Source organism: Carcharhinus amblyrhynchos, chromosome 11, assembly GCF_965287045.1.
Source record: "Carcharhinus amblyrhynchos chromosome 11, sCarAmb.v2.hapA, whole genome shotgun sequence".
NCBI classification, from domain to species: Eukaryota; Metazoa; Chordata; class Chondrichthyes; order Carcharhiniformes; family Carcharhinidae; genus Carcharhinus; species Carcharhinus amblyrhynchos.
Window position 1 is genome coordinate 87,604,174 of NC_137334.1, and position 16,246 is coordinate 87,620,419.

Consider the following 16,246-nt stretch of genomic DNA (forward strand, 5'->3'; position numbering starts at 1 on the left):
ACTGAGGGAGAATTTAGCATGGCCTAACCATCTAATCTTTTGGACTGTGGTTAGAAACTGGAGCACCTGGAGGAAATGCGGAGAATGTGCAAACTCCAAACAGACAGTGACCTGAGGCTGGAATCGAACCCGGGTCCCTGGCACTATGAGGTAGCAGTGCTGATCACTGTACCGCCATGCCGCCCCTGCAGGACTAAGAGAGAGCAGAGGTGTCATGGTCTTTCTTTCAAAGAGCCAGCACAATAACAATGGGCTGAATGTCCTCTTCCTGTGCTGTGATATTCTACAATCAAGCAAACACTTTGCAAAAGATGGTGCACTGAATTCATGCTAGTTTGAGAAAATCCTTTTCCTGTTCTCTGTTTAGGCAAGATCTGAAATTTAATACATTTTTGGATTTAGTGATTTCTTAAAGTTCTTTCCGATGTCATTGGCTAGGCTAACATTTCTATTGCCCATCCCTAATCACCCTCAGAAAAGTGGTGATGAGCCACCATTTTGAACTGCTGCAGTCCGTACGATGTAGGTACACCCACAGTGCTGTTAGGGAGGTAATTCTAGGATTTTGACCCAATGACAGTGAAGGAACAGCTGATATATTTCTAAATCAGGTAGGTGAGTTGATTGGAGGGGAACTTGCAGTTGATGGCGTTCCCATGCATTTACTGCTATGTTCCCTCAGGGTGATAGGAGATGTGCATATTTGGAAAGCGCTGTCGAAGGAGCCTTGGTGAATTCTTGCTGCGCATTTTGTACACACTGCTGTTCATCGGTGGTGCAGGGAGTGGACGCTCTGGGTGGTGGATGGAGTGCCAATCAAGTGGGCTACTTTGTCCTGGATGGTGTCAAGCTTCTTGAGTGTTGTTGGATCTCCACTCATCCAGGCAAATGGAAAATATTCCAATACATTTCTTTGTTCTTTTGGTCCTGGGTAGGGTAGGCAATTTTAGTTCAGCTGGGAAGCATGGTCGGTGCAGGCTTGGAGGGCCGAAGGGCCTGTTCTTGAGCTGTAATTTTCTTTGTTCTTCATATTCCTGATTTAAGAACATAAGAACATAAGAACATAAGAAATAGGAGCAGGAGTAGGCCATCTAGCCCTTCGAGCCTGCCCCGCCATTCAATAAGATCATGGCTGATCTGTCGTGGCTCAGTTCCACATTCCCGCCCTCTCCCCATAACCCTTAATCCCCTCTCTTATCAAAAACCCATCAACCCGCGTCTTAAAAATATTTAGCGAGGTAGCCGCCACCACTTCAATGGGCAGAGAATTCCAGAGATTCACCACCCTTTGAGTGAAGAAGTTCCTCCTCAACTCCGTTCTAAACCACTCCCCCTTTATCTTGAGGCTGTGCCCCCTAGTCCTACTCTCCTTTCTGAACGGGAAGAGTCTCTCCACCTCTATCCTATCCATCCCATTCATCATCTTATATGTCTCAATGAGATCTCCCCTCATTCTTCTAAACTCTAACGAGTACAAGCCTAGTTTATTCAGCCTCTCCTCATAGCTCAACCCCCTCAACTCTGGAATCAGCCTAGTAAACCTCCTCTGCACTCCCTCCAAGGCCAAAATATCCTTGCATAAGTGCGGCGACCAAAACTGCACACAGTACTCCAGCTGCGGCCTCACCAATGCCCTATACAGCTGCAGCAAGACCTCCCTACTTTTATATTCAATCCCCCTCGCTATGAAGGCCAGCATCCCATTAGCCTTCCTGACCACCTGCTGCACCTGCAGGCTGGGTTTTTGCGACTCATGCACAAGGACCCCGAGGTCCCTCTGCACCGTCGCATGCTGCAGTTTTTTGCCACGTAAGTAATAGTCCTTCCTACCATTATTCCTACCTTGTAAGATAATGGACAGGCTTTGGGGAGTTCGGAGATGAGTTACTCACTCCAGAATTCCCAGCTTCTGACCTGCTCTTGAAGCTGCAGTATTTAATCGGCTAGTCCACATCATTTTCTGATCAATTGTGACCCAGGTTCAGTGATGATAATACCATTGAACGTCAAGGGAAGGTAGTTGGATTCTCTCTTGTTAGAGATGGTCATTACCTGGCACTTGTGTGGTATAAATAATTACTTGCCACGTATCAACCCAAGCCTAGATGTTGTCTAGATCTTGCTGTATATGAGCACAGACTGCTTCAGTGTCTGAGGAATCATGAATTGTGCGAAATATTGTGCCGTCATCTCCACGAACATCCCCACTTCTGACCTTATGACGGAAGGAACGTCTTTGATGAAGCAGTAGAAGATGTTTGGGCCTTAGAAACTATTCTGAGGGACTCCTGCAGAGATGTCCTGGAGCTGTGAAGATTGACTTTGAACAACTACAGTCATTTTCCTTTGTGCTAGGTATGATTCCAACCAGTGGAGAGTCCTCCCCTTGATTCCCATTGAGTCCAGTTTTGCTAGGGCTGCCTGATGCCACACAGAGCCAAATGCTGCCTTGATGTCATGGGCAGTCACTCTCAGCTCACTCTCTGATGTTCAGCTCTCTTCTCCATATTCAAAATAAGTCTGTAATGAGGTCAGGAGCTGAGTGGCCCTGATGGAACCCAAATTGAGTATCAGTGAGCAGGTTATTGCTGAGTAAGTATCACTTTATAGCACTGCTGATGACGCCTTCCACCACCACTTAGATGATTGACAGTAGAGTAATGGGGCGGTAATTGGTTGGATTTGTCCTGCTTTTGAGAATAAGACATACCTGGGCTCTTTTCCATCTAGCTGTGTAAGCGTCAGTGTTGTAACTATACAGGAACAACTTGACTAGGAACACAGCAAGCTCACGGGCACAAGTCTTAGAAACATAGAAACATGGAAAAACTACAGCACAAATATAGGCCCTTCAGCCCACAAAGTTGTGTCGAAAATGTCCCTATCTTAGAGATTACTAGGCTTACCTATAACCCCCTTATCTTACTAAGTTCCATGTACTTATCTAAAAGTTTCTTAAAAGACCCTATCGAATCCGCCTCCACCACTGTTTCTGGCAGCCCATTCCACGCACCCACCACTCGCTGAGTGAAAAACTTACCCCTGACATCTTCTCTGTACCTACTCCCCAGCACCTTAAACCTATGTCCTCTTGTGGCAACCATTTCAGCCCTGGGAAAAAGCCTTTGACTATCCACTCGATCAATACCTCGCAACATCTTATACACCTCTATCAGGTCACCCCTCATCCTTCGTCTCTCCAAGGAGAAAAGGCCGAGCTCCCTCAACGTATCCTCATAAGGCATGCGCCCCAATTCAGGCAACGTTCTTGTTAATCTCCTCTGCACCCTTTCTATGGCTTCCACATCCTTCCTGTAATGAGGCGACCAGAACTGAGCACAGTACTCCAAGTGGGGTCTGACCAGGGTCCTATATAGCTGCAGCATTATCTCTCGACTCCTAAACTCAATTCCTTGATTGATAAAGGCCAGTACACCATACGCTTTCTTAACCACAGCTTCAACCTGTGCAGCTGCTTTGAGAGTCCTATGAACTCAGACCACAAGATCCTTCTGATCTTCCACACTGCCAGGAGCCCACCATTAATATTATATTCTGCCAAACTATTTGACCTGCCAAAATGAACCACTTCACGCTTATCTGGGTTGAACGCCATCTGCCACTTCTCCGCCCAGTCTTGCATCCTATCAATGTTTCGCTGCAATTTCTGACATCCCTCCACACTATCCACAACACCTCTGACCTTTGTGTCATTAGCAAACTTACCAACCCATCCCTCCACTTCCTCATCCAGGTCATTTATAAAAATCACAAAGAGTAAGCATCCCAGAACAGATCCCTGGGGCACTCCACTGGTGACCGACCTCCATGCAGAATATGACCCATCTATAATCACTCTTTGCCTTCTGTGGGCAAGCCAGTTCTGGATCCACAAAGCAATGTCCCCTTGGATCCCATGCCCCCTCACTTTCTCAATAAGCCTTGCATGGAGCACCTTATCAAATGCCTTGCTGAAGTCCATATATACTACATCTACTGCTCTTCCTTCATCAATGTGTTCTGTCACATCCTCAAAAAATTCAATCAGACTCGTAAGGCATTATCTGTCTTTGAAAGAGCCATGCTGACTATTCTTAATCATATTATACCTCTCCAAATGTTCATAAATCCTGTTTTTCCATCACCTTCCCAACCACTGAGATTAGACTCACTGGTGTATAATTCCCAGGGTTATCTCTACTCCCTTTCTTGAATAGTGGAGCCACATCCGCAATCCTCCAATCCTCCAGAACCTCTCCCGTCTCCATTGATGATGCAAAGATTATCGCCAGAGATTCATCAATCTCCTCCTTTGCCTCTCACAGTAACCTGGGGTCCATCCCATCTGGTCCCAGTGACTTATCTAACTTGATGCTTTTCAAAAGCTCCAACACATCCTCTTTCTTAATATCTAAGATATGCTCAAGCTTTTCAATCCACTGCAAGTCTGCACTACACTTCAGTACTATCTTTGGAATATTGTCAATGTCCTTAGTCTTTGCAGTATCCAATGACTTCATCCTTTCTTAATATTGTGAGGCTGAAGTTTGGCATCTGTGATTCTGGGGAGGAGAGGGAGGTGAATCACCCACTGGCATTTCAGGCTGAAAATTGTTATGAATGCTTCAATCTTGTCTTTTGCAGTAAGGGTTCCTCCATTAATGAAGATAAGAGTAATAGAATCATAGCACAGGAGGAGGCCATTTGACCCATCGCGTGTGCACCGACCACAATCCCACCCAGGCCCTATCCCCATGCAATTATCCTCGCTAGTCCCCTTGACACGAAGGCGCAATTTAACATGGCCAATCTACCTAACCCGCACATTTTTCCATAATAGTGGAGCCTCCTTTTCCAGTGAGTTAGTTGATTATGATTGGTTGTTAGTTGATTGCATTTGCAGAACCTTTAAGTAAAATATGAATATTTCAACTTCAATGACAGGTTGAGAAAAAGTTTGAAGACCTCAGTGACTGCTTTCCGCAACTTTCTCGACAGATCTTCCTTCCAAATTCCTGTTGGCAAAGTTTGCTGCAATTGATCTCAATTATTCACAATTATAATCACCATTGGTGTCAATGCCTTCAGCTACCTGCACCCCAAGCTCTGGCACACCCTCGCTATACCCTTCCACCCTTCTCTCCTCTATTAAAGCACTCTTTGCTCAAGCTTTTGATTGTCTGACCCAATATCTTCCAAATGTGGCTTGGCTATGTTGTTTTATAATCCCCCTGTTTCAGTTCGTTGAAGGTGCTGTATAAATATAAATCATTGTTGACCTGAACTCTACTGGGTGTCCTGCATGTTGTCGCAATGTTGCTTGTGTGTTTTGGAAGCATTGACTTTGCCCTGTTGTGTTTCACCCTCCCTCAGCCCGGGAATGCCAGTCTGAAGTTTTGGAAGATTGAAGACATCAAAGCAAACATCGTGCACATCGCTTGGCAAATTCCGCAGTACGTCCTGATGTCTGCGGGGGAGGTTATGTTCTCTATAACTGGAGTGGAGTTCTCTTACTCACAGGTATTACATTGTGTGTCAACCTGTCTGATATTGCTTTGTGTTCACTAACAGAAACCCTAACCTGAAACAAGATGATAAGAATGTTTATATCAGAATTACCAGATGATTTTCAAAAACCCGAGGTCCTTCCAGGTTACCCTCTCATATTCTAGGGTCCTTGTGCATGCGTCGCAAAAACCCAGCTTGCAGGTGCAGCAGGTGGTCAGGAAGGCGAATGGGATGAATTCATTGAACATTCAGTTCAAGGGCAATTAGGGATGGTCAATAAATGCTGGACAGCCCAGCAGCACCCATGTCCCATGACTAATGTAAAAAAAAGATAATGGAGTCATTGACCAATCATTGCATTCAATCTTTAGGTCTTACGCATAAGGTGTAGGAACTCCAATAGTGGAATGCTTTGTGAATCAGAGGTCCAGAGACACCTATTCCTTCCAAACCATCATTGAGTTATGGAGGCACAAAGGGAAGCCATTCAGCTGAACATGTCTATGCTAGCTGCCCATAGACCCATCCAGTCAGACCCCACTCTCCCCATAGCCCTAAAAGTTTATTTCCCTCAAGCGCTCACCCAATTTCCCTTTGAAATCATTCATCATCTTCACTTCCACCAGCCTCAAAGGCAGCAATTTCCAGCTCATTCCTGTTCACTGTGTGGAAAATATTCTTCCTTATAACCCCAGCTATACACATACACACCACCCCTCCCCAACTCCCTCACCTCTTACACCATCAGCTAATGAGAACACTTTAACGTTGTCTTGTGGAGCACACTACACTCAGCACACCATGCCTCAAACACCTTGTAAATCATATCACAAAGCAGGGAGGGACCTTTAAGTCCAGCAAGCCTATTTGTTTTCCAATAGAGGCTTACTAACATGTTTGAGTCCTTCCTTCAGACCCCTGTTTCTGGAGAGTAGATTAGTCAAAAAGTCCTGTTGGAAAGAAGCAAAAATTGCCCTCTTCAGCTTGCTCCGAGATCCCCTCCCCCGATCCTCCAATATGAGGGGTGGGGGAGGGGATGTGAGGAGTTCTTGTCAAGCTCCGTTGTCACCTCAGCAAGTCTGACGGCATCTATGGGGAGAGAATAGAGCCAATGTTTCGAATCTAAATGATCTTTTGTCCAAAAATACACAAGCAGATATAGTTACAGATTTGATTGCAAGTTATTAACATATACCAATCAAGGTATGGGAGTTATCTCTAACCACCCACAACTATTGATTAGAGTTGTATCATGCATAAGATGCAAATGTTAAAACTAATTATCACTGTTGCATGCTTGCATAAATATAATATCCAATCAGTGTAGATATTTGATCATGTTAGCTGACCATTGTTATAAGATATCATTGACATTCCAGCTTGTTTCTAGGTTTGTAGGCACCAAGTGCCTCTCTCACATCCAGATATCTCATTTAATGAATTCTCTCAGACTAAGGGCCTTTATTAGATGAAACAAAACCTATATTCTTCCTTGAAATTACACCTTGCCACTTATCTGGGTCGACTTTAAGAAAGATCTCTGGTTTCTCTCATAGCCGCTTATGTAAATTTTGAACTTGTGACCCTTTCACCCTCCATAACATTTTCTCTTCAGATCATTGTCCAATTCCGTTCTGAGAACCATGATTGATTCTGCCTCCTGCGATACTCTCCAGTAGCTCATTCCAGATCCGAACCACCTGCTTCATAAAAAAATGTTTCTTCTCGTGTTGTTGTTGCTTCTTTTGCCAATCATCTTAAATCTCTGTCCTCTGGGACTCGATCCTTCTGCCAGTGAGAAATAGCTGCTCCATCCTACCTTCTCTGCTGTGATCTCTCATCATTTTGAATACATCTATCAAACACCTCTATCATCGCTATTAGCTATGAGGAGAGGCTGGAGAAACTTGGTTTGTTCTCACTGGAACGACAGAGGTTGAGGGGCGACCTGATAGAAGTCTACAAGATTATGAGAAGCATGGACAGAGTGGATAGTCTGAAGCTTTTTCCCAGGGTGGAAGAGTCAGTTACTAGGGGGCATCGGTTTAAGGTGTGAGGGGCAAGGTTTAAAGGAGACGCAAAACTGGCTCGGTCAAAGAAGAGTGTAGCAGTGGAAGGGTATGTTTTTGAATGGAGGGCAGTGACAAGTGGTGTCTCTCAGGGATCAGTGCTGGGCCCTTGCTGTTTGTAATATAGACTTGGAGGAAAATGTAACAGGATTGATCAGGAAGTTTGCAGACGACACCAAGGTTGATGGATTTGCGGATAACGATGAGGACCATCAGAGGATACAGCAGGATATAGATCAGTTGGAGACTCAGGCGGAGAGATGGCAGATGGAGTTTAATCTGGACAAATGTGAGGTAAAGAATTTTGGAAGGTCTAATACAGATAGGAAATATACAGTAAATGGCAGAACCCTTCAGAGTATTGATAAGCAGAGGGATCTGGGTGTACAGGTGCACAGGTCACTGAAAGTGGCAACGCAGATGGAGAAGGCAGTCAAGAAGGCAAACGGCACACTTGCCTTCATCGTCTGAAGTATTGAGTTTAAAAATTGGCAAGTCACGTTGCAGCTTTATAGAGCCTTAGTTCGGCCACACTTGGAATATAGTGTTAAATTCTGGTCGCCACACTATCAGAAGGATTTGGAGGCTTTGAAGAGGGTACAGAAAAGATTTACCAGGATGTTGCCTGGTATGGAGGGCATTAGCTATGAGGAGAGGTTGAAGAAACTTGGTTTGTTCCCACTGCAGTGACAGAGGTTGAGAGGAGACCAGATAGAAATCTACAAGATTATGAGAGGCATTGACAGAGTGGATAATCAAAAGCTTTTTCCCAGGGTGGAAGAATCAATTACTAGGGGACATAGGTTTAAGTTGTGAGGGGCAAGGTTTAAAGGAGACGTACGAGGCAGATTAGTGTGTGCCTGGAACTCATTGCCGGTGGAGGTAGTGGAAACGGATACGATAGTGACTTTTAAGGGCCATTTTGACAAATACATGAATGAGATGGGAATAGAGGGATATGTCCCTGGAAGGGTCGGGGGTTTTAGTTCAGACAGGCAGCATGGTCAGTGCAGGCTTGGAGGGCCGAAGGGTTTGTTCCTGTGCTTTAATTTTCATTGTTCTTTCTTTCTTTTGTTCAAATCTCCTCTCAACCCTCTCTTCCTCGGAAACAATGGCCCCAGCTCCTCCACTCTATCCACATAGCTGAAGGCATTCATCCTGGAAACCATTCTCATGATTTTTTTTCTGCACCTTATTCTCTGTTCTGGATTAACCTGGGCAGAGAAGAGGAATCCTGCCAGATTTCTGTCATGCTTAGGGAGTGGCGGAGAGGAATATTTACCTTGTTGTGATGAATCGTAGATTCATAGAATCCCTAAAGTGCAGAAGGAAGCCATTTGGCCCATCAAATCTGTACTGACCATAATCCCACCCAGGTTCTACATCTGTAACCCTCATTTACCCTGCTAATCCCCCTGACATTAGAGTCAATTTAACATGGCCAATCAACCTGATGGAGTGGTAAAGGTTCACAATTCCCCTGATCACCATCAGATGGAGCCAAATATCAGAACAAAAAAAACTCCCTGGAACAGAGGCACCACTAGACGAGAAACACTCTTTAGTTTGTCTTCTATCTTCCCGGTAGTCTCACGCTCTGATGGTAAAGGCGGAAGGGAGAAGAAGAAGAGAGGGGACTGTAGGTCAGTTAGCCTGACATCAGTAGTAATGAAAATACTCGAATCTATTATTTGGAATGCGGCTGCAGGCCTCTGAGAAAATCACAATAAGGTTAATCAGAGTCAACATGGACTTTATGAACGAGAAATTGTGTCCTTTTTTTAAAGTTGTAACAAGTTTTCTCCGGGTGCTCCGGTCTCCTCCCACACCCCAAAAACACGCTCTTAGGCTGATTGGTGTAACAAATTATCCCTAAATTAGTCTTCCCTCAATCTTCCCCAATAGGTGTAGACAAAGGTCATAGGTAGAGGAGGGCACTCTTAATGTTAAAATGGTGGCGAGGGCTCGTTGGGCTGAAGGGCCTGTTTCCCGTGATGTGTTGTTCTTTGTTCTAAGAAGTGAAGGTAAGAAGGACACCAGTGACTGTAGCGATGGATTTTGGATTTTCCGACTTGGATTTTCAGAAAAGATTAATGGGAGTTAGCGGCAATGTCACTGGATTAGTTAGTAATCCAGAAGCATGCCCCTTCTCCAAAGACACCCGCTGTGAACATCGCTGTGGAAGAAGGACTGACGATCGGGCCATACCACCCCCTCACTTGCCCGCTCCCTGGACCCGTTAATGGTCATCCTGGCCAGACCCAGAAGCAGGCCCACAAGAAGGTCCTCCTTCCTCCTCACACACCCACCCTCTCACCACCACACACCCCCCCCCGCCACGATTCTTTCTGTGTGATGCCAATGCTTAATGGAACAATGCCCATTAGCTTCATTGTTAACAACAAATTTAACAACACAGAAACGCAGGACATTTGTGAGACCACACCTGGAATACTACGTGCAGTTCTGGCCTCATTTCCTGAGGATCTTGTGGGTGGCACAGTGGTTAGCACTGCTGCCTCACAGCACCAGGGAACCTGGTTTCGATTCCTGGCTTGGGTCACTGTCTCCCTGTGTGCGCGTTCTCCCATTGTCTGTGTGGGTTTCCTCCGGGTGCTCCAGTTTCCTCCCATATTCCAAAGATGCGCAGGTTAGGCGGATTGACCATGCTAAATTGCCCCTTAGTGTCAGGGGGATTAGCTAGTGTAAATGCATGAGGTTACGGGAGTAGGGCCTGTTTGGCATTGTGGTCGGTGCAGACTGAATGGCCTCCTTCTGTACTGCAGGATTCTATGATTTTTTTGATGATTCTACGATCTTTTCACTTAACCCAGAGCAGATAAAAGGGAGGTTCTCTGGACTGGTTGCTAAGATGAAAGCGTTGCCCACTGAGGAGAGGTTAAGTAACCTGGCTTTATGTTCTCTGGAGTACAGTAGAATGGGCTGTGATCTCATTGACATCTACATAATGTTTAGAAGGCTCGACACCATAGATGGTGAGAGCTGTTTCCTCAGGCCGCAGGGCCTAGAACACAGGAACACAGGAAATAGAAGCAGGAGTAGGCCATTCAGCCCCTTGAGGCTGCCGTGCTATTAAACTATGTTGATGTCTGATCATCAACTTCAATTTCATTTTCCTGCATTATCCTCCTCATATCCCTGGATGTCGTTAATATTTAGAAATCGTTCCATCCTGCTTTGAACATACTCAATGACTCAGCCCCCACTTTCTGGGGTAGAGAATTCCAAAGGTTTACCATCCTTTGAGTGAAGAAATTTCTCCTCACCTTTGTCCTCCATCCTTCGTTGTTGGTCTTCTTCTTATTCACCTGTTTCTAGATTCTGGGCCTCACTCCCCATGCTCCCTCCCCCACCCCACTCCACCGCCCCAACGGAAATATCCTTCCTGCATTTGCACAGTTGAACCCTGTAAGGATTTGGTATGTTTCAATGAGATCGCCTCTCATTCTTTGAAACCCCAGTGAGTACAGGCCCAGTGTCCCCAATCTCTCCTCATGGGATAATCCTGCAGTCTCAAGAATCTGTCTGGTGAACCTTTGTTGAACTCTCTGTATGCCAACTATATCCTTCCTTAGACAAGGAGACCAAAACCATACATCATACTCCAGGTCTCACCAAGACCGATACAACTGCAGCAAGACATCCTTATTCCTGAACTCAAATCCTCTCATAATAAAGGCCAACGTACCATTTGCCTTCCTACGTGCTTGCTACACCTGCATGTTGGCACTAAGATACCCAGGTCCCATTGGACACCAACACTTCTCACCACTTAAGAAATGTGCTGCATTTCCCATAGGGAATAGCCTAGGGATAAAGGGGTGATCATTTAGGCAGAGCTGAGGAGATTATTGTTATAAGGTAGTGAATGTTTGGAAATTTCTACCTCAGAATACATTGGATGCTCCACTATAGAACATGAAACAATACATAAAACAGTACAGGAACAGGCCCTTCGGCCCACAATGTTGTGCCAAACATGACACCAAACTAAACTAATCCCTTCTACCTGCCCTTGATCCATATCTCTCTATGCCTTTCATATTCACGAGCTTATGTAAAAATCCCTTAAACACTCCAATCACATCTGCCTCCACCACTATCCCTGGCAGCACGTTCTGGACACCTACCACGCTCTGTGTAAAAAAACTTGCCCCTCACATCTTTGAATTTTCCCCCTCTCACCTTAGGTGCATGCACCCTACTATTAGACATTTCAACTCTGGGGAAAAGATTCTGTCAACTCTATCTACGCTTCTCATAACGTTATAGACGTGTATTCAATTCAATCATCTTGGGTTTTTGGACACCAAGAGAATGAAGGGATTTGGGGATTGTGTAGGAGCTGGTTGACAAAAGAAATCAACTATGATTTACTGAATGATGAGGCAGGCTTTAGGGGCTGTTCAACTCTTTCCTGCTGCTATTCCTCAAGCCTCATGCCTGGGTGTGTTATAGACTCTCCGACAGAACATCTGTCAGTGAGTCTACAACACACATAGGCATGAGGCTTGAGGAAAATGCCTATAGTGGGGAGCTTTGGGAGCAGTTGTTCTAACAGCACTTTTCCTCTCATAGATACTACGCTAACCACATGTCACATCTTTAATGACTCATACTGTGTGTCAACACCCTGTCCCACCGTCACAGCTAAGCACTTTTCAATCCCATGTTTCTGATTATTAAGCCTGGTTAGTTGCAAGTGAGAACTTAATTATCAAAATAACTGAAGAGGGAGATGGTTATTTTCCTTTTTTTTCACAGCGAGTTGTTATGCAGTGTTAGAGAGGGTGCGTGGGAGCAGAATCAGTCGTCATTTTGAAAAGGAACTGGAGAATTATTTGCATGCATGGGAGATTTTGATTTGATTTGATTTACTATTGTCACATGTATTGGTATGCAGGGAAAAGTATTCTTTCTTGCATGCTGTACAGACAAAGCATACCGTTCATAGAGTACATAGGAGAGAAGGAAAGGAAAGGGTGCAAACTGTAGTGTTACAGTCGTAGATAGGGTGTAGAGAAAGATCAGCTTAATATGAGGTAGGCCCATTCAAAGGTCTGATGGCAGCAGGGAAGAACAATGGATGGGAGGCTGATTTGTGTGATGGGACTGGGCTTCGTTCGCAACCCTTGGTAGTTTCTTGCGAACTTGGGCAGAGCAGGAGCCACGCCAAGCTGTAATACAACCAGAAAGAATGCTTTTTTATGGTGCATCTGTCAGAGTTGTAAAGAGAGCGGGGGAGTGTGACTAATCTGAGAATGTTTCAAAAAGCTGACACGTGCATGATGGGCAGAATGGCCTCCATTCTGTGCTTGATCGCTCTGCAAGTGTTTTTCTCATTTCTTAATTTGTTGGAGAGAAAGCTTTTCTGCAATGCAAACCCACTGTCGTTTTTGTCATTCCAGGCTCCCTTGAACATGAAGGCAGTTCTCCAGTCTGGCTGGCTCCTAACAGTTGCCTTTGGAAATGTCCTGGTACTTATTGTGGCCAAAGCTGCATACCTGGAGCAGGTACGAGATTCTTACGGAATAGTGTAAGCAAAATGCTGCGGATGCTGGAAATCTCAAATCAGAACAGAAAATGCTGGAAAAACCTGGCAGGTCTGGCAGCATCTACGGAGAGAGAAACAGAGTTAAAGGGCCCGGATTTCCCACCTCGCTGCACTGATCAAGCAGCGTAGTGGGGCGGGAAATGCAGATGGGAGACCAAAAATGGGAATCACAACTGGCACTCGGATGGTCCCAAGCCACTGTTTCTGACACAGGGGAACAGCACGAGGCTGATTACAATATTCAAAACCTGATTTAAATCTATTTAGTGAGCCTGGGGCAGTAGCATCCGGACTCACTACTGTTTCCGACCCCGCCACACCACACCAATGGGGATCACATATGGTCCCCAACAAGGGGGATCAAGTGTGATGATCTCCCTGGTGGGATCTGGTGCCCTATCTTCAACTGCCAATCAATTCAGTTAAAAACTAAATTCAAAAAGCCTTTTTACCTCAAAAGGGTGGCCAGTTGTTAAGCAGTGGTCACATCAGCTCTGATGAAGGGTCAATGAGACTCGAAATGTTGACTCAATTCCCTCCCCACAGATGCTGTCAGATTGCTGAGATTTTCCAACATCTTTCTGTTTTAGTTTCAGATTCCAGCATCTGCAGTATTTTGCTTCAATATTTGGTCACGTCCTTCAGTTAACTTATTTAATTATCATGCCATAACCCTCTCTAAGCACAATAGAAGCACTGTTTGTATTGAACCAACCCTCACACATACAAATATCTTTGTCTAGCATGAACCTAATTGCAGATTTTACCCTTCCTTACCCAGAAACACTAAATTAAACACACTCAAAACCAAAACTTATTTCTAATGTTTACCAATAGAAATATTAGTAAGAACATAAGAAATAGGAGCAGGAGTAGGCCATCTAGCCCTTCGAGCCTGCCCCAACATTCAATAAGATCATGGCTGATCTGAAGTGGATCAGTTCCACTTTCCAGCTTTCTCCCCATTACCCTTAATTCCCCTGTCTATTAGAAATCTATCTACCCGTGACTTAAATATATTCAGCGAGGTAGCCTCCACCACTTCAACGGGCAGAGAATTCCAGGGATTCACCACCCTTTGAGTGGAGAAGTTCCTCCTCAACTCTGCTCTAAACTGCCCCCCCCATTATCTTGAGGCTGTGTCCTCTAGTCCTGCTATCCTTTCTAAGCGGGAAGAATTTCGCTTAATCCCTTAAAACTACTTTTGTTTTCCTAACATTATCATGGCACCACCAGTTCCCTGTCAGTAAGTTGGTTAAGTCTTTGAAAGAGGCACAATGGGATAAATGGCTTCCTTCTGTGGCGAGCAGATGGATGATGTGTATTATAATACGCCTCTTGTTTCATCTCCGCAGTGGGCTGAGTTTGTGCTGTTTGCCTGCCTTCTATTTGCCGTCTCCATCATTTTCTCCATCATGGCTTACTTCTACAAGTACGTGGATTCAGAGGAGCTGGAAAGATCTGAGGAGGACAACGAAGAGGAAATCCCAACACCAAACAAAAATATCTCGCTCAGCACAGTCAACAAGCAGACAAAGATGTAGAACATCTTCCTCCTGCTGATTACCTTCTTGACATTGTGTTTCCAGTATTATTTACTGAAATATTCCATCATCAACATAGATATTCCCTGGGGTTTTTAATCGGGACTGGATTAGAGTAATACGTAAATTATTTGTGCTTATTTTGAATGGGACCAAAATTGTGGGGAAGTTAGGAAGCAGTCAAAGGAATTATTCCAGCCTGGTGGCCTCTCTAGCAAGGCCAATGTTTACTATCCAGGCGTAGTTACCCTTAGATGCTCGTGGTGATGATGGACCTGCTAACTCACAGATATACTGCAATGTGGAATCAGAGGCCCCCTGCTGGTTCGCTAAAGCCCGTAAAAAGTCTGACAACACCAGGTTTTAGTCCAACCGATTTATTTGATAATACTCACAAGCTTTCGAGGTTTCCCTCACAAACAAGTGCTTCAGGGTAGTTAAGAATCAACCATGCGTTGGTGCATGATGGGCGTCATATATAACCCAGTGCAGGGCAGCAAGTATCCTTCACTGACGGGCTTTAGCGATGATGTGGGTATGCCGGCGTTGGACTGGCGTAAACACAGTAAAAAGTCTGACAACACCAGGTTTTAGTCCAACCGATTTATTTGATAATACTCACAAGCTTTCGAGGGAAACCTCGAAAGCTTGTGAGTATTATCAAATAAATCGGTTGGACTAAAACCTGGTGTTGTCAGACTTTTTACGGGCTTTAGCGAACCAGCAGGGGGGCTCTGATTCCACATTCTTCCGAAACTAAATTCAAAACTCAAACTGCCATGGGGGGATTTACACTAATGTCCTCTTGATTACCAAGTCCAGTTATTGGAACAACTGCACTCCGCTATCCTCACAGTTTTAGAGTAAGCTTAAATAGTAGCACAGAGTGGCAAGATACACTCTTTGGTCATCACTCAACATCAACCACTCCATGTGCCTCTATAAACTCTCCGCAAATAATCCCAGCTAGGGTTTCAAAGCACAGCATTTGGAAAGCAGTGATAGCATCAGACAAACTCTGCAGGGATTTACATAAGGGAAATCATGCTTGACAAATCAACTGGAATTCTTTGAGGATGTAACCAGTAGAGTTGACCAAGGAGAATGGGTGGATGTGGTTTATTTAGATTTTCAGAAGGCTTTCGACAAGGTCTCACGTAACAGATTACTATGTAAAGTTAAAGCGCATGGGGTTGCAGGTAGTGTCTTAAGATGGATAGAAAGCTGGTTAGCAGACAGGAAGCAAAGGGTTGGCATAAATAGGTCTTTTTTTCCAATTGGCAGGAATGATTAGTGGGATACCGCAGGATTCTGTACCAGGACCCCAACTGTTCACATTATATATTAATGATTTGGAGGAGGGAACTAGATGTATTATCTCCAAATTTGCAGATGATTGGGTGAGAGGGTGAGCTGTGAGGAAGATACAGAGATGCTTTAGCTGATTTGGACAGGCTGAGTGAGTGGGCATCCGCATGGCAGATGCAGTACAATGTGTGAGGTTATCCATTTCGGTAGCAAAAATAGGAAGTTCGATTATTATTTGAATG

At 44.8% G+C, this 16,246-nt stretch overlaps 1 protein-coding gene across 1 annotated transcript in view; it reads left to right on the forward strand.

The window, feature by feature from the left end:
* slc15a2 (solute carrier family 15 member 2) overlaps positions 1-15,004 on the forward strand; it is a 61,432-nt gene extending 46,428 nt beyond the window's left edge. The window contains exons 21-23 of the mRNA XM_080199506.1: positions 5,374-5,520; positions 13,007-13,111; positions 14,508-15,004. Coding sequence (XP_080055632.1) covers positions 5,374-5,520; positions 13,007-13,111; positions 14,508-14,696 — 441 coding nt within the window. The 3' untranslated portion in view covers positions 14,697-15,004. The remainder of the gene's footprint in view (positions 1-5,373; positions 5,521-13,006; positions 13,112-14,507) is intronic.
* The last annotated feature ends 1,242 nt before the right edge of the window (positions 15,005-16,246 follow it).